The following is a 17,431-nucleotide window of genomic DNA, read 5'->3' as shown; positions in this document are numbered from 1 at the left end:
ATTTATTTATTACATTGCATCACATATCGAAATCACAATATTTAGGCCATAATCGCACATTTTTCCCATATCATGCAGCCCTAGTATACACTACACTCTATGAATATAAACCTCACACACCGTGCCCCCAGCAGTAGCACCCCCATCATCCACCAGCTGATGCTATTACCACAGAACAGGGGGGTAGGGGGAATGGGGGGGCAGGGGGTGCCCTGGCAACACCCCCCAGCAGTAGCACCCCGTCATCCACCAACACCCCCCCATTCCCCCTATGGTAATAGAATCAGCTGCTGGATTATGGGGGTGCTACTGCTGGGGGAGAGTGCTGGTGGATGATGGGGGTGTTACTGCTGGGGGGGGGCGGGTGCTGGTGCATGATGGTGGTGCTACTGATGGGGGGGGGGTGCTGGTGGATGATGGGGTGCAGCCTCATCATCCACCAGCAACACCTCCTCCCCCAGAAATAGCACCCCCATCATCATCCATGATCAGCAACACTTTCCCCCAGAAATAGCACCCCCATCATCCACCAGCACCCCCCTCCCCCCTGCTGGATGATGGTGGTGCTACTGCTGGGGGGTGCTGGTGGATGATGGGGTGCAGCCTCATCATCCACCAGCAACACCCCCCCCCCCAGAAATAGCACCCTCATCATCCACCAGCAACCCCCCCCCCCCCCCATTCCCCCTATGGTAATAGAATCAGCTACCGGATTATGGGGGTGCTACTGCTGGGGGAGGGTGCTGGTGGATGATGGGGGTGTTACTTCTGGGGGGTGCTACTGCTGGGGGGGGTGCTGGTTGATGATAGGAGTGCTACTGCTGGGGGGGGGGCTGGTGCACGATGGTGGTGCTACTACTGGGGGGTGCTAGTGGATGATGGAGTGCAGCCTCATCATCCACCAGCAACACCTCCCCCCAGAAATAGCACCCCCATCATCCACCAGCACCCCCCCCCCCTTTCTGGTTGATGGTGGTGCTACTGCTGGAGGGGGTGCTGGTGTATGATGGGGTGCAGCCTCATCATCATCCAGCAACACCTCCCCCCCAGCAGTAGCACCACCATCATCCACCAGCACCCCCCCCTTCTGGATGATGGTGGTGCTACTGCTGGGGGGGGGGGTGCTGGGGGATGATGGGGTGCAGCCTCATAATGCACTAGCAACAACCCCCCAGAACTCCCACAGCACCCCTTTTTCTCTCTACCTGGCTGACTGGTGCAGACTGGTTGCTGGCTCGGCTGCTCCAGCTGTCCCCAGGCTCACGTCATGTTAGCGCCGTCCATCTAGCTCCGCCCGCTGACGTCCCGTCACAAGCCGGAGCTAGGGTGGGGGTGGAGTTTGGTGCTGTCAGACGGGGGTGCTGTCAGCGCTGAGGACCGGGGGGGTGGGGTGCTGTCAGCGGCTGAGGACCGGGGAGGGGTGCTGTCAGCGGCTGAGGACCGGGAGGGGTGCTGGCAGAGTGGTGTCACCCCATCAGCCTGGTGTCACCCGGTGCGGTCCGCACCCCCCGCACCCCGGTCGCAACGCCACTGAGTCAGAACCAGATTTTCTTCATTACACATTACATTGCCTTTACTATTCATGGAGTTTTTCTGGTATTGCAGTTCAACTTAGAAACCTAGATCACCAATTGGGATACGCTGAAAATCCAGATACACTTGGAAAATCCTTTTAAGCAATAAACGTTTTAGGAAGATAGATTAGCTGCTTAGCAACAGGACTATCACTGGTGACAATGCTGGATTTCCAAACTTTCCTGGAGGTCACTGTTACCATTTTCTGTGATGTAGAAGTGGTGGTAAATAATTTTTCTTGTGCCACAATGTAAGACTCACCGCAGGCGACTGGAACTCGGGAGGTAGATCCACAATACCATGGTGGTCTGGTGCAAGAGATGTGGTGGATCCGCTGGACCTGTGTGGCAGATGGCGCGGGCCGTGCCAGTGAACAGAGTCTAAGGTGCCGCTGGTTTTCACCAGAGCCCGCAGCACAGCAGGATCGACTTGCTGCGGCAGGCGGTACCCAGGTCGCTACCCCTGACACGACTCGACCACACAGGTGGCTGAGGTGAACTGTGGCACAGAAGGGACAAGGCAAGACGTAGTCAGGCAAGCAGAAGGACTGGGCAGGTGGCACGGGAGCGTAGTCAGTAGAATAGCAGATGGTCAATCGGCAGGCGGCTAGGAACACGGTCAAGTCACGGGATACAAGGTCTGGTACATGGCAAGGAACATGGAATACTGCATTCTCTCAGGCACAAAGGTAAACAAAGATCCGGCAAGGCCATGAGGGAGGAGCTAGAACTTATAAGCGAGGTACACGTGTCAAGTAATTACAGGCGCACTGCCCCTTTAAATTTCAAAGCCCAGGCGCACGCGCGCCCTAGCAGGCGGGGGCACGTGCGCCGGAGCTGAGGAACAGAGGCAGGGGACAGAGGTGAGTGACGGGCTGGGGCTCGCATGTGGCTGCGTCCTGCAATGCGAATCTCAGCCCTGCCGGCGGCTGACAAGGACAGGGAGATGCGCTCACGGCCGGTATGTCCGGCCGGAGCGAATTGTATAAGTAACAGTACCCCACCCTTTGGTCTCCCCCTCTTTTTATGGGACAAAAATTTCTTGAGGAGATTACGGTCCAAGATGTTCTCCTCGGGCTCCCAGGACCTCTATGGATTACTATGCAGTGAATATAAGTATTGTGTCCGCAGGTGATATCAGGATTCGGATATCACTGCGCATGCGTCCGGAGTTTACATCGCGGCCTCCGCTCCGGACACATGCGCAGTGATATCCGAATCCTGATATCACCTGCGGACACAATACTTATATTCACTGCATAGTAATCCATGATTTAACCTACTAATATGCAGTCCTTACTAGAAATAATGTACTGAATGTATTTGATATATGTTTTTTATGTTTTTATTTACATTTTTCCTGCAACACGATCCCCCACCTTCAGGGGGCGTAGCTTATCTATCTGTTGGTGCAAATTTCCTTTATAAATACTGTGTATGTATAGATACAAGTTTGTAAGCCATTTTTACCTGATGAAGAGGCATTGTAGCCTTGAAACGCGTTGTTATACAGCTTAATAAAGAAATCATCCTACTTGAAACATCTCCTGCAGTGATTTGCACTACCAATACCGGTATTTTTCCTGTGATCATCTATTCACTTGTTATATGTTATATATCCAAATGTTGTCACTCCTCTAAGGCGAGTTTTATAGCGAGCAGTTCTCGATCTCCGATTGAGTAGTTCCTTTCTGCTGACAAGAAGGTTTTAGAAAAGAATCCACAGGTTACAGTTTTACCCTTGGCGTTTTTCTGGGTAAGAACTGCACCAGCTCCTACGGACGAAGCATCAACCTCCAAAGCAAAAGGTCTTTCCGGATCAGGTCTTGTAAGTACGGAAGCTGAAGCAAAGGCAGACTTAAGGTTGGAGAAAGCCTCTTCGGCCTCAGAAGGCCATGACTTAGGGTTAGAGTTCTTTCTGGTGAGGGCTACAATGGGAGCGACCAAAGAAGAGAAATGTGGGATGAACTGACGATAATAGTTGGCAAATCCCCGGAAATGTTGAATAGGCCGAAGAACGGTAGGGCGAGGCCAATCCAACACCGCAGACAGTTTTACATGATCCATTTGCAGACCTTGATGAGAGACAATATAACAAAGAAATGGGATACTGTATTTCTCAAAAAGGCATTTTTCCAGTTTGGCATAGACATGATTCCTCCGGAGGCACTGAAGAACCAGACGAACAGGAGGAACTGCAAGAACGGGAGGAGAGGCTGGAATAGGTTGTGACTGCGGTTGCATGGTCAGAAGTTGCTACATCATGGTGGACAGTTGATTTAGTTGCTGCGCCTGATGGGCCAACTGTTGCAACTGACGAACCACAACGGATGGGAGATCTGAAACCTCAGCGGGCTCCATGGCCACATCTTACTGTAAGACTCACCGCAGACTACTGGAACTCGTGAGGTAGTAGATCCGTAATACCACAGTGGTCTGGAGCAGGAGATGTAGTGGATCCACTGGACCTGTGTGGCAGATGGTGCAGGCCTTGCCAGGGAGCGGAGTCTAAGGTGCCGCTGGTTTTGGCACCCAGGTCGCTACCCCTGGCACGACTCGACCACACAGGTGGCTGAGGTTAGCGTGGTACAGAAGGGACAAGGCAGGACGTAGTCAGGCAAGTAGAAGGTCTGGGCAGGCGGCACAGGAGCATAGTCAGTAGAATAACAGAAGGTCAATAGGCAGGCTGCAAGGAACACGGTCAGGTTGCGGGATGCAAGGTCTGGTACACGACAAGGAACACGGAATACTGCTTTCTCTCAGGCACAAAGATCCGGCATGGGCAAGAGGGAGGAGCTAGAACTTATAAGCGAGGTACAGGTGTCAAGTAATTACTGGCGCACAGGCCCTTTACATTTCAAAGCCCCGGCGCGCGCGCGCCCTAGGAGGCGGGGCACACGCGCCGGATCTGAAGAACAGAGGCAGGGTTAAGAGGTGAGTGACGGGCTGAGAATCGCATGCGGGCACATGCCGCGACGCGAGTCTCAGCCCCGCCGGCGGCTGACAAGGACGAGGAGATGCGCTCACGGAGCGCAGGGTATAACACACAATCCCCATTTTCTTTTTTTTTTTACAAAGCTGTTGGTCTCCCCCAATTTGTTGGTATTGGCTCAATGCATGTACATTTTTGTGTTTTATAGTAGGGATCGACCGATATAGTTTTTTTAGGGCCGATACCGATAATCGGTGGAGGTTAGGGCCGATAGCCGATAACTTATACCGATATTCCGGTATAAGTTATCGGCTATTTATCAACCTTCGACACCGCTACAGGTCATTGATTTAAAGCGGGCGCTTTAAATCAATGCACTGCAGTGGCTTTTGCGGTGCCATAGGCCGCCGCCGCCACCACCCGCTTCTCTCCCCTACCTGTCAGTGTGGTCCGGGCCATCCATTCTTCCTTCCTGTAGTGTCCGGCGGCATTCCGGGTGAAGGGTGAACCGGTCCGGGCTGTCCTTCTTCTCCGCCGGTCATCTTGTCCACTCCGGGCAGGCTCCGGCCTAGTACGCTGCATAGACGCCGCTGCGCAGTGACGCCGCTGCGCAGTGACGCCCGTGCGCAGCGTCGCACCTGACGTCACGGCGTAGCGGCGTCTATGCAGCGTACTAGGCCGGAGCCTGCCCGGAGTGGAGAAGAGGACCCCCGGAGAAGGACAGCCCGGACCGGTTCACCCTCCACCCGGAATGCCGCCGGACACTACAGGAAGGAAGGATGGCCCGGACCACCCCCATTACGGGTAAGTTTATTTTATTTTTATTTTTTTATTGACTCGGAGGGTGGGGGAGGCAAAAATCCATACCGGTATACCGCCCAGCACTACGGTGGGGGGTGCGACGCGGTGGGTCGTGAGGGCGGTCGCGGTGCGGCGGGTCGGGGGTGGGGGGCGGTCGCGGTGCGGGGGGCGGGGCATTATCGGCTTATCAGCAAGGTAATTGCCGATACCGATAATGCCCAAAATCGTGATTATCGGCCGATAATATCGGCCATACCGATAATCGGTCGATCCCTATTTTATAGAGCCGAATAGAAAAGGGAGAACCACCAGAAGACACATCAGTTCTGGTTGGAAGCTTTATTTAGATTGAGTTTTGTAACTAGTCTCTGAGTTAATAATTCCTCCTTTTTACTGTTTTTTAGAAATGAGTGTTTGAGTAAATCCTTTTGTAGATATCCCAGTCTGTTTCCTAGAGGGGCAAAACATTGCTTAGCACATATATCCTTAAATATGTTACCTCCAAAATTCTACTATAACTTCCTGTATTTAGCTTGGATTACCTGTAAAATATTTTTGCATTTAGCTAGGTCTTCATATAATCCATTTGACACATCCCAATTATGTTTTGCAGACCTCACCTCTTTTACCAAGAAATAAACATTTCCTAGCATTAAACAACATATCATTAAGTGCTTATAGGGAAAAAAAATCTTTCAAATTAACATCTACTTTAGTACTTAATATGTAAGGATTTTTTTTCTTTACTATAAGCAATAGAGTATAATGCTGTAATTGGAATGCAGATGACACCAAAGGAACCAAGTGTTGGAAATGTGTAAAGTGCTCAAACCCAGGGAAGACTTTGGTTAGGTCCTGTTTGGGGGCTAAGGGGTGATCTCTGTCCTGGGGGTCTGATAAGTCTTAATCGTGGCCTACATAGTGGGGTCTGGGTTGACGATAAGCCAATACTGGATGCCCCCCAGATTTATTACCCCTGCCAAGGTGGTTGTTTGAAGACAAGCCGAAGATTCAGGATGCCCTTGCAGCTTTACCACTTAGACCTCCTGTTGCACCCTACCGTCATGAGGTAGCTCTTGATGGTATTGCCCACAAGATACAGCAGACTACCATCCATGTGGAATTGGAATACATCAGATGCCTGGACAGACCCTGGCCCAATGAGTCCCCTCTTGATCAGGTCAGGTCATCCAAGACTGCTACTCTGGAAACAGGAGGGCAGTGAAAATGAATATGTTCCTACAATGTACAGGTGGGAGAGATAATAGAATATACTTCAGCTAAGGGAAATAGGGGTAAATGTGCAAGTGCGGTCAGCAGGCGCATAAATCCTAGTCAAAAAATATTTTGCCCCTTAAAATCAGAGGATTGGAATGAGGACTGGCGGGACCTACCAACCCCTAAGAGCGAAAAGGGGGCCTGTACATATGTGACTGGTCCTACTAAAGCTACAAACTCTCCAACAGTTGTAGACATTGCTACTAAGCCAAAACATCTTTGACCACCAGCAAATACAAATATCCAATGGTGGTCTGCTATCCCTGCAGGCACTACAGTGACCTACACCACTATAGTTGTGACAGCATTGCAGGTCATGCAGGCAGCCTCATGTGGTTTTCTCTTCCCAGCATTGCCCAAGTCAACAAGAATGGGACGGGAGAGGTCCTCATTTCTATTAAAGGCTTTTATGGTAGTTTCTAAAAGTAATGTAAGACGAATAGCCTAAAAGTTGCATTTTCTGGGTTACCATGTTGGCTTAATGTCATTTTTACAACACACCTTAAAGGGGTACTCCACTGGCCAGCATCCGGAAGTAAATGTTCTGAACGCTGTCATGGTCACGTTCCCTCAATGTAAGTCAATGGGAGGGGGCATGCCCCCTCCCATAGACTTGTATTGAGGGGGCATGGCCGTGATGTCACAAGGAGCGTGGCCGACCCCCGCAACGTGAAAACAGCATTCAGAACATTTACTTCCGAATGCTGGCCAGTGGAGTACCCCTTTAAGTGTTACATTGCCAAGGACAACGAACTAATGGTGCTATGAGATATCTTGGGCATTTTCTATGTCTTGAAAAAGTATAGATAGATAGTGTGCACTACATATGCATGGGTGAAATTATTGCGTTAGTAATAACTCCAAAAGAGTTTTATTTCCATAGAAGGATTTACTTCATACATAGCATTTATATTTTTTACCAAAAAATATATTCTAGTATTAAGGACTTTTAAAATGTGCATTACTAAGAGTTTACCATGGATATGCCTGCTAAAGACTCTAAAACACTTAAGTTAAATTGCACTAGAATGATTACTTATGCTAAATCATATTTTTTATATTTTGTACTGTATAATTGTCAGAAACTAGTACGGTCACTTAAAAATAAAAAATGATCTTAACTTGTCAAGCAGAATTCAAGTTTTAACTAGAAAATGTAAATTACCTTTGCAAAACAAATTACAATGTACTAAAGTTGAAAATACTACAATCCTGTCTGGTACAAAACAATCACGATAATGTATCCTGTTCATAAAGAAAAATAAATGAAATATATATATATATATACATATATATATATATATATATATATATATATACATATATATATATATATATATATATATATATATATATATATAAATAAAACAGTTCAACAGAATAAGTCGAAACATATAAGCGAACATGTCAGAAGAAAAATGAATCCGGTGAGTGTGGCGTTAATTTTTCTTCTGACATGATTGTGTATGTATATTATTTATATATATATATATATATATATATATATATATACATATATATATATATACACACACATACATACACACACATATACATATATATATATATATATATATATATAAATACACTTAAACATATATATACTTAAAGGGGTACTCCACTGCCCCAGTGTTCAGAACATTTTGTTCCGAACGCTAGGTGCAGGCTGCTGGGGTTGTGACGTCTCGCGACACACCCTCAATGCAAATGTTCCCGAACACTAGGGCAGTAGAGTACCCCTTTAAAAGTGTTTGCACTACAAAGGAAATTTATTGCACTAAAGTCTTACAGATTATGTAGTATTTATTCCAATACTGTCCCTAGGGATAATTCAGGTAAAATTCTGTGTTTAAACTTTAATTAATTTTGTTCCCAAGAATACTTTATGTTCACGTATACCCTGCACTTGTGTATGCTAACAATATCTGGTCTTTTAGTCCACATCCACTCTCCACAGAAAAACACAACATCCAAGATGGCTTACCATAAGAGGGGCAGTTGCTGGTTGCCCAGCACAGCTGCTCTGTCAAGCTTAAAGGGGCATTCCAGTGGAAATTTTTTTTTTTTTAAATCAACTGGTGCCAGAAAGTTAAACAGATTTGTAAATTACTTCTACTTAAAAATCTTAAAACTTCCAGTACTTATCAGCTGCTCTATACTACAGAAGAAGTGTAGTTCTTTACTGTCTGACCACAGTGCTCTCTGCTGACACCTCTGTCCATATCTGGAACTGTCCAAAGCAGGAGAGGTTTGCTTTGGGGATTCGCTCCTGCTCTGTACAGTTCCTGACATTGACAGAGGCGTCAGAAGAGAGCACTGTTGTCAGACAGAAAAGAACAACTCAACTTTCTCTGTAGTATCCAGCAACGGATATGTACTGGAAGGATTAATATTTTTTAATAAAGGTAATTTACAAATCTGTTTAACTTTCTGGAGCCAGTTGAAATGTTTTTTTTCCCACCAGAGTACCCCTTAAAGCGTTACTGTCACGTGTGTCAATCAGACATGTCATAAGTTGTTGATCGCATAGAGTTTCACTCCTGAGACCCTTATTGCACTCCACTCCCCAGCCGGCCGAGAAAGCCGTACATGTGAAACGTGGCTAGGTTTATTTGCTGTATTTATTATGTGGTTATTTGTGTCAATACGTAGTATTTGTTTTGTGGGGTTACATGCTATTCTAATGGTAACTTCGTCATAAAAGGTAAATTTATCTGATAAGTCAATACTCCAGCTTGCCTCTGGTCCTGGTCCAGTAACACACCATTAAAGGGGTAATCTGGTGGAAAACAGTTTTTTTTTATATCAACTGGCTACAGAAAGTCAAACAGATTTGTAAATTACCTCTATTAAAAAATGTTAATACTTCCAGTACTTACCAGCTGCTGTATACTACAAAGGAAGGGGAGTTGTTCTTTTCTATCTGACCACGGTGCTCTCTGCTGACACCTCTGTCCATGTCAGGAACTGCTCAGAAAAGGACCAAATCCCCATAGCAAACTTTTCCTGCTCTGGACAGTTCCTGACATAGACAGAGGTGTCAGCAGAGAGAACTGTGGTCAGACTGAAAAGAACAACTCAACTTCCTGTGTAGTATACAGCAGCAGATAAGTACTGGAAGGATTAAGATTTTTTTTATAGAAGTAATTTACAAATCTGTTTAACTTTTGGGCACTAGTTGATTTGAAAAAAAAAATGTTTTCGACTGGAGTACCCCTTTAAGTCGGGAAATTCCTTCATAATTAAGTCCATAATTCAGTAAGTGGAGGGGAATGCTACACATTAACCATGGTTCACTGCCGTGAAGATCCTTGTCAGTAACACAGTAATTTAGAAAGTTAGTCCACATTTACAAAAGTCTTATTCAAGTACAAGAGTAAGAAAGTACCAAAGTAGACAAATACTAGTCCGAGTGCAAAAGAAAATCACCACTAAAAATCAAAGTTTGCAAACAAGCACAATATTAAAGGGACAGGTAGTAACTAAATACTTATTCTCCTGAAACTAAAGCTGTACAAATCCAACCAATATCCAAAGTTCTTGCATTTGCACAAAAGTAAAGTTTACAGTTGTTCACAGAAAACCCAGGCTACAGAGGTCTTTTTCCTGGGCTTGTGTTAGGGGAACAGCGTCATTGTTGGCAGAAACTACTGATTGACCCATAATACAATTCCCCTAGGTTCCCATATATTCTTTTAAAATTAACTCCATAATTCTCTAAAATGACTTCCTTTCATTATCCTGGATTACCTGTTAATACTTTAGCATGTAACTAGGAATTCACATAATCTATTGGATATACAACCCAATTATATTTCGCAGACCTCACCTCTTTTACCAAGAAATAGTGCTATAATATTATAATATTGTTTAATGCTTAGATATGTGTTTACTTATGAGAAAAAAACTTTATATGTAGAGATTTTCTTCTGCACCGTGACCAAAAAGGTCTTATGTTGGGATCTTAAGGCAGGTAACACTAAAGGAACCCAATCTTGAAAACTGGAGTGCTTAAACCCAGGAACATGGGCGTAGGAACCGGGGGGGGGGGGGGGGGATTATGTGGGGGGATCGATAATTACTGAATCCCCCCCAGTTTTGCCCGGATCACTGAGAGTGGAGTCTGAGGAAACTACCCTTCCCAATAACAGAGCTAAAAGACGATTTGGAGGCAGGCATTAGTGAGGCCTAGGGGTACCAGTAGAGGTAGATAGTATTTTGATGGGAAACTACAACTATGGTCAGGGCTCTTGAGAGCATTGTCAGAATTAGGGAATTGTGAGATGAGTGTGACATGGGTAAAGTAACACAGGCCAGGTAGATGCTACTTACCAGAGAGCAGCTATTTAAAACATATTCTGTGACCATTCAACAATGTCATACTCCTGTTATTGTTATATTCATAAAACCCTTTTAACTAGAATGTAACCACTAAGCTTCTGCGCCTCATTTAAAAAATGTAACCATCAAGAATGCTGTGACACTGTATATTAAGAAATGTAAACTAAAATGGGAAACCCTCATGGTAAAACTCTGTGGTCACCTAATTCTATACAAATAGAATTTTGCGATGGGTCTCACTGTGAGACTTCCCCAAGGTGCAGCTAGGGAGGTTGTTATGATAAGTCATGACATTCTGCACATACATGTCCATTTTAGGACATCATCAGTCGTCAGACGTAACTCTGTCCCGCGTCAAGCAAAACAGCATCCCGCCTCCTCCCTCAGACCAATCTCCGTCAGGCATCAGCCGCAACTCCCCCCTCCGTCATCCGAAACTCCCTCATGCGAAACTCCGTCATCCCTCAGACGAAAAACCTTCCTGCCATGTTGCAAAGCCGAGTCAGTGTCGTCTCTCTGCTATACGGGTTCTGCTGTACATGGTATTCAGTGTCAGCTCTGCTATACAGACTCTGTAGCAGATGTAGTGTCTGTAGAACATGTGCAAGTTTCACAGTTTTGACTCTGCTATACATGCTGTGCAGCGTTGGCTCTGCTATGTCGCAGGAAGTTGTGTCTGAGGGAGAATCATCTGAGGGATGATGGCGATTGGTGTGAGGGAGGAGGCCGAATGCTGTTTCACCTGACGGGACGGAGTTGCGGCTGACAACTGACAGTGATTGGTCCGAGGGAGGAGGTGGGATGCTGTTTTGCCTGACGCGCGACGGAGTTATAGCTGACGACTGACGATGTCCTAAAATGGATGCCGTATGCACAGATGACTTTCTATAGTTGCCCAAATATCTGGTTACTTTTAATATAATCCTGGGCTCAGGAGATACATTTTAGGGTATATAAAGGTCATTTTTGTATGGACTTGACTAATAGTGGTGCAAAGCATTACCATTTTCTGGCTGGTGAGGCTCTAGTTGCCTGGCAAAGCTGACATCAAAATCCCAAAAGTCGCCTCATGAGTGATATGTTTACTTTTTCCTGAACTAACATTTACACACAGACAAAACACTCTCTTTTACCTTTTACTCTGAACATTGATCTGATTGTTAAGGGGCCATACACTTCTCCAAACATGGGCTGGAGCCACAAGTTAGTCAATAACTCTACACTCCTCCATGAACAGGGATGGACATGTATAATAAACCTAGAGATGTCCTCTTAGTCATACAAAGGAGCCAAGAAATATTTGATGTTTGGATCTCTCTTCTAAAACTCTGCACGTGCAGAGAGAATTTTGATGTCACTGGAATATGTCAGGTCAATTCCTTCTTTCCAATGCAAAGATAGAAACCCAAACCACAAAATCCCAATCAAATCTGTAAAATCATCTTTGCATATATGGCCACCTTAAGTTAAGACCTCATGAATAAGACTATATTGGAGATCCATAATACACCGTTCTGTAAGCTCTGCCGTGTTGTTATGTGCCTTCAATTTGTGGCTTCCATAAGGATCTATGAGAAAATATGATTTCACGTTTCAACACATGGTGCAATATGAAGGTTCTCTTCAAGAGACTTTGTTGCTAAAGCAGAATGCATTGCCTCACAGAGGTACCACATGATGGAACATGAGCTGCAATTGGGAGCATACTACAGTACTACAGACCTGTATTGTAGACCCTCTACCCTCATATACCTCCATGCACAGGAGGTTTCAATTATGGTTTTAAAAGACTTGAAAGTACTTTTTTAAGCAGGTTTAAGTCACTAGAGCAGGGCTTCTTTTACTGGGTCCTACCAGTTAAAACTGGGACAAGGAAATCTGTCATCAGTATCACCCGCACTAACCTGTCATAAAGGCTTGTAGTGTGGGTGATACTGATCAAAATGATACTTACGGCGTCCTGAACCGTCACTCCGTTCCGCCGTAATTCATATTTTCCGGGCACTGTGATGCCATCTTTGTCGGGTGGGCTGCGCCCGGCTCCTCCATATTCATAATCCCCCTCCCTCCTCGTTCGGCCTGTACTGTGCATGCCACGCTTTCTGGATTCACCCGGAACGGCGTTCTGCTGAAATAGGCTCCCATCAAAGATGATGTCACAGTGTCCGGAGCAGGGTTTGTAGCTCTGCCCATGCCCCAAGCAACTAATTTGCATATACCGAAAAACATGAATTACGGCAGAACGGAGTGACGGTTCAGGACGCCGTAAGTATCATTTTGATCAATATCACCCGCACTACAAGCCTGTATGACAGGTTAGTGTAGGGGATAGTGATGACAGATTTCCTTTAATACTGGTCCATGACAATACTAAAAATAATAGTGAGAAAGAGAATACAAACATGATATGATTACCTGAATGGCCATTGTTGGAAATTCGGAATTGTCCATGCAATGGTCCATCATAGCCTTCTAAATCCAGCGGAACAAGCTCAGGATTATATGCAACTTTCTTCCGTTGAATATCAACAGGGGACTGATGTTTTGCGGCACACAGGGGATATTTTTTACCCCAGTTTGCTTCATCTACTTCTCCTTCTGTAAACAATAACACATTCATTCATTATTGCAACAGATGATCATTGTCTAAACATTTCTGCATCAGAGATGATTTTGTGCATTTCAGATGTAGGGACACAATAGTTACAGTATTTAAATGTTATAGTTAAATTAATGGGTTAATCTAGAGTACATGTTTTTAAAGACATGTGCAAAAGGAATCTGTCCATCATGAAAAGAACACTTGTTCACCGGAAACCTCAATTTAGGACATGGGCACATGGGATGCCAAGCTGGGCTAACTCCTGATGCATTGCATGCAGAGAAGAGGAGTGGTTGTCAGCTCCAGGTAAGTCAACAAATGTATTTATTCATAAAAAAAAAAAATAACTTGTACAACATTATACAAAATATAAAATAAAACTCAAAAAATGAATTACTGGAGTTCTTAGTCATGACATAAACATGGATTTTTTGTATTTGGTTATGCCATGAATAAGAACGCTAGAAGTTTGAAACGTGTCAGCGCTTCATTTGGATTTATTTGTTACTACAAAGATGTACAATTTTATAACTAAAGATCAATAAAGTTCTCTGGAGTTTTTTTTTTTTTTTGGTTGTAGGTCAAAATTGCATTGCAACACAGGAGTGCCCAATGAAAAAAAAAGTTCATAATTGGGCCAACACTATCCTGCATGTTTTTATACACTTGACAATGGAAAACCACTATGCCCCACCCATCCCCCAGAGGCCATTCAGGGTCATACCCCCTAGGCTGGCCTGGGCCTCCTCACCGCATCCCTCCCTGGAGGGTAGTCTTTTTTAAACCAATGGAATAAACAGGATGGGCTTATATGGAGGAGATTTATTAACTGCGACTTTTTAAAAGGGCACAAAAATGTTGCACAATCGTTAAACACAAATTCATACCACCTCTGCTTTGCCTTAGAAAAATGACATCCTACAGCAAGTTCTGAGGTGATTTTTCATTTGTGCAAAATTTATCAAAGTCTTGCGCCGTTTTGTTAAATTTGGCACACATAAGCCAAAAAACACAGCAAAAAAAAAAGCTGTTAAGTGGAGACATATTGATAAATCTCCCCCAATGTGAAAATGCAAAAGCAAAGTTCAGTGACATTGTTTAATCTTGTATGCCAAACTAAATGTGAACAGGGTCTGATTTTTTTTTGGTGCATAAAAATGTATATGTATGTATAACTTATATGTATGTATAATTTCTTTATGTATAATTTTTTTTAAACTATACATAACAAAAAATTATACATAAAAACAATATACATATCTATGAATGTTCACATATACAAACAATCTTATTAGATAGAATTGTGCAAGGCATTTAAACATTTAAGATTCTATTTCAAATAAAATATAAATAAAAATTGAACAATAAGCTTGAAAAGATGGCGTATTCTGGTTGTCGTCTTACCTTGGTAAGTCCACTCCACCACATGTGCGCCACATATTACGACACAGACAGACAGAATCACGTACAGGTTGAGATGCACTGTTTTCCCCATGGCTGGCTCTGTAGGTCTGATAGGATTTGCAGTCTGCCTCGTAATGTTGGGCTCAGTGTGTGTAAATAATAATTTAAAAAAAGTCTATAAAAATGCCTTTATCCCTCCCACTGCACAAACACGATCAGCCCCCCACCCTCTTGGAGGATACAGAGTTCAGAGCTGCCCTAATAGGTTTGTATTGATTGACACAAACAGGCTTGTCACGTTTTATCAGCGGCTTTGGAGGGTTTGTGTCATCGCCCTGTTCTGTGTTATTAATCTACCCAGTAAATACTGGTGTATAGCACGCTTCACAACTCTATAGAATCCAAGGCTCCTAACACAATACTACAACCTTTTAAAGGGGTACTCCAGTGTTAAAAAAAAATAAAAAAATTATCAACTGGTGCCAGAAAGTTAAGCAGATTTGTAAATTACTTCTTTATAAAAAATCTTAACCCTTCCAGCACTTATCAGCTGCTGTATACTACAGAGGAAGTTGTGTAGTTCTTTTCTGTCTGACACCTTTGCCCATGTCAGGAACTGTCCAGAGTAGGAGCAAATCCCCATAGCAAACCTCTCCTGCTCTGGACAGTTCCTGACATGGGCAAAGGTGTCAGACAGAAAAGAACTACACAACTACCTCTGTAGTATACAGGAGCTGATAAGTACTGGAAGGGTTAAGATTTTTAAATAGAAGTCATTTACAAACCTGTTTAAATTTCTAACACCAGTTGATTTAAAAAAAAATTGTTTTTCACCGGAGTACCCCTTTAATACTATTAATAAGCACGGTGTTATAAATAGGCACATAATTTACTTTGAACTATTTTTTTTGTATGGATTCAGGGTTTTTTCGGACAGTAGGTGACGTGATAAGAATGTACATATACTATAATAGTCTATGACATCATTTCCCAACCAGTGTGCCCCCAGCTGTTGCAAAACTACAATTCCCAGCATGCCACAGCTGGAAGCACACCGGTTGGGAAACACTGGTCTGTGATGCAGAAATATGTAGGTAATGTGATAGGCAAGTCAGACCAAGTAAAGGCATGCTGATCCCAGATACTTATGAAAATTTACTTTTTAAGTGACAAGGCATCACATAAATCAGGTACACACCATGCAGGACTGGTGATACAGCAAGATGATCATTATTATTAATAATATATATATTATTATTATTTTTTAATTATTATTTATATTGTGCCCTTGGTTCCAGGGCACTTTACATTTGATAAGTATTAAAATACATTATACAAATTTAGGTACAATGGACATGACAGACTTACAAGAAGGGAGAGAGTGCTCTTCCAGCGAGGGCTAACAATCTACCAGAAAAGGGGCAGGAAACAGTAGGCGAGGGAGACAGCTAGTCATCTGTGAGCAGTTGGGGATGTAGCCGTTCCTAGTGCAGTGAAGTGAAGAGGCAGCGGGGTTAAAGGGGTACTCTGGTGGGGAAAAAAATGTTTTCAAATCAGCTGGTGCCAGAAAGTTATACAGATTTGTAAATTACTTCTATGTAAAAACCTTTAGCCATATATGGTATCTCCGCTATTCCAATTGCTAGTTAAGGAATGGCCAGGAACCCAGAAGGACTTCACAGCTTGTTGGGACCAATTATAATTGTAATAGACTTGAGACAATTATCTTGAGGCTTAACTATATGCAGGACTTGACTATTTGTAGTGACAGCAGACATAGACTTTGACTTACTGGAATGACTGTAGCTTTGTGGCCTTCCAGATGCTGGTCTCTGGTACTGAGAACTCTGGTGTTTGCTGTACTCAGAAGCAGGTGGTAAGAGAAGAGAGTGAATTGTAATGGCCGCCCCTTTATATAGTGGGGGCTGGACTAAGGCCCATTGGTCAAGCTGCGGGCCATAGGTTAAGCTGGTGCTTTCTGGGAGAACATGTGACAACAAATCATGTGACTGCATAACATAACATGTGACAGAATTACAGGTCCTTGAGACAACTTCTCACAGGTCCTCTGCTCTATCTATACATTAGGATCCTGTCTATACATTAAAGCAGTATACACAACATTCTAGAAACAACAGGGGAAAAACACTGCAGGAGAGCCCTCAGGACACTGAGGGACTCAACTTGACAGGGCCTAAGTATAGTACAGGACCATGTCCTGTACTGGGACATCACAATCCCCCCTACTTAACACAAGTCCCCCTCGATGCAGGTTCTGTTAGAGTTGAGGGTCAAGGTGGCCCTGGGGCCAGATGCAGTCCTGAGGCATTTTCTGCAAACAAACGGCCATTCCTGGCTGGTAAAACCGATAACATAAGAGTCTCCGTAATATTGTCAATGCATGATAGTTTTTTTGGTGTTCAACCGAGAACAGGATTAATAATGACTAGGACCAATACATATAACTTTCCTTTACAGACCTTTGACTATGCATTTGAT

The 17,431-nt window shown here is 44.1% G+C and overlaps 1 protein-coding gene across 1 annotated transcript in view; it reads right to left on the bottom strand.

Moving 5' to 3' along the window:
• LOC130293851 (carbonic anhydrase 6-like) overlaps positions 1-15,048 on the bottom strand; it is a 72,076-nt gene extending 57,028 nt beyond the window's left edge. The window contains exons 1-2 of the mRNA XM_056543019.1: positions 14,933-15,048; positions 13,342-13,524 (exon numbers count right to left, since the gene is read on the bottom strand). Coding sequence (XP_056398994.1) covers positions 13,342-13,524; positions 14,933-15,023 — 274 coding nt within the window. The 5' untranslated portion in view covers positions 15,024-15,048. The remainder of the gene's footprint in view (positions 1-13,341; positions 13,525-14,932) is intronic.
• Positions 15,049-17,431: the final 2,383 nt, after the last annotated feature.

This window comes from Hyla sarda, chromosome 10 (assembly GCF_029499605.1).
Source record: "Hyla sarda isolate aHylSar1 chromosome 10, aHylSar1.hap1, whole genome shotgun sequence".
Taxonomy (NCBI): domain Eukaryota; kingdom Metazoa; phylum Chordata; class Amphibia; order Anura; family Hylidae; genus Hyla; species Hyla sarda.
This window is presented reverse-complemented; position numbering and strand designations above follow the sequence as displayed.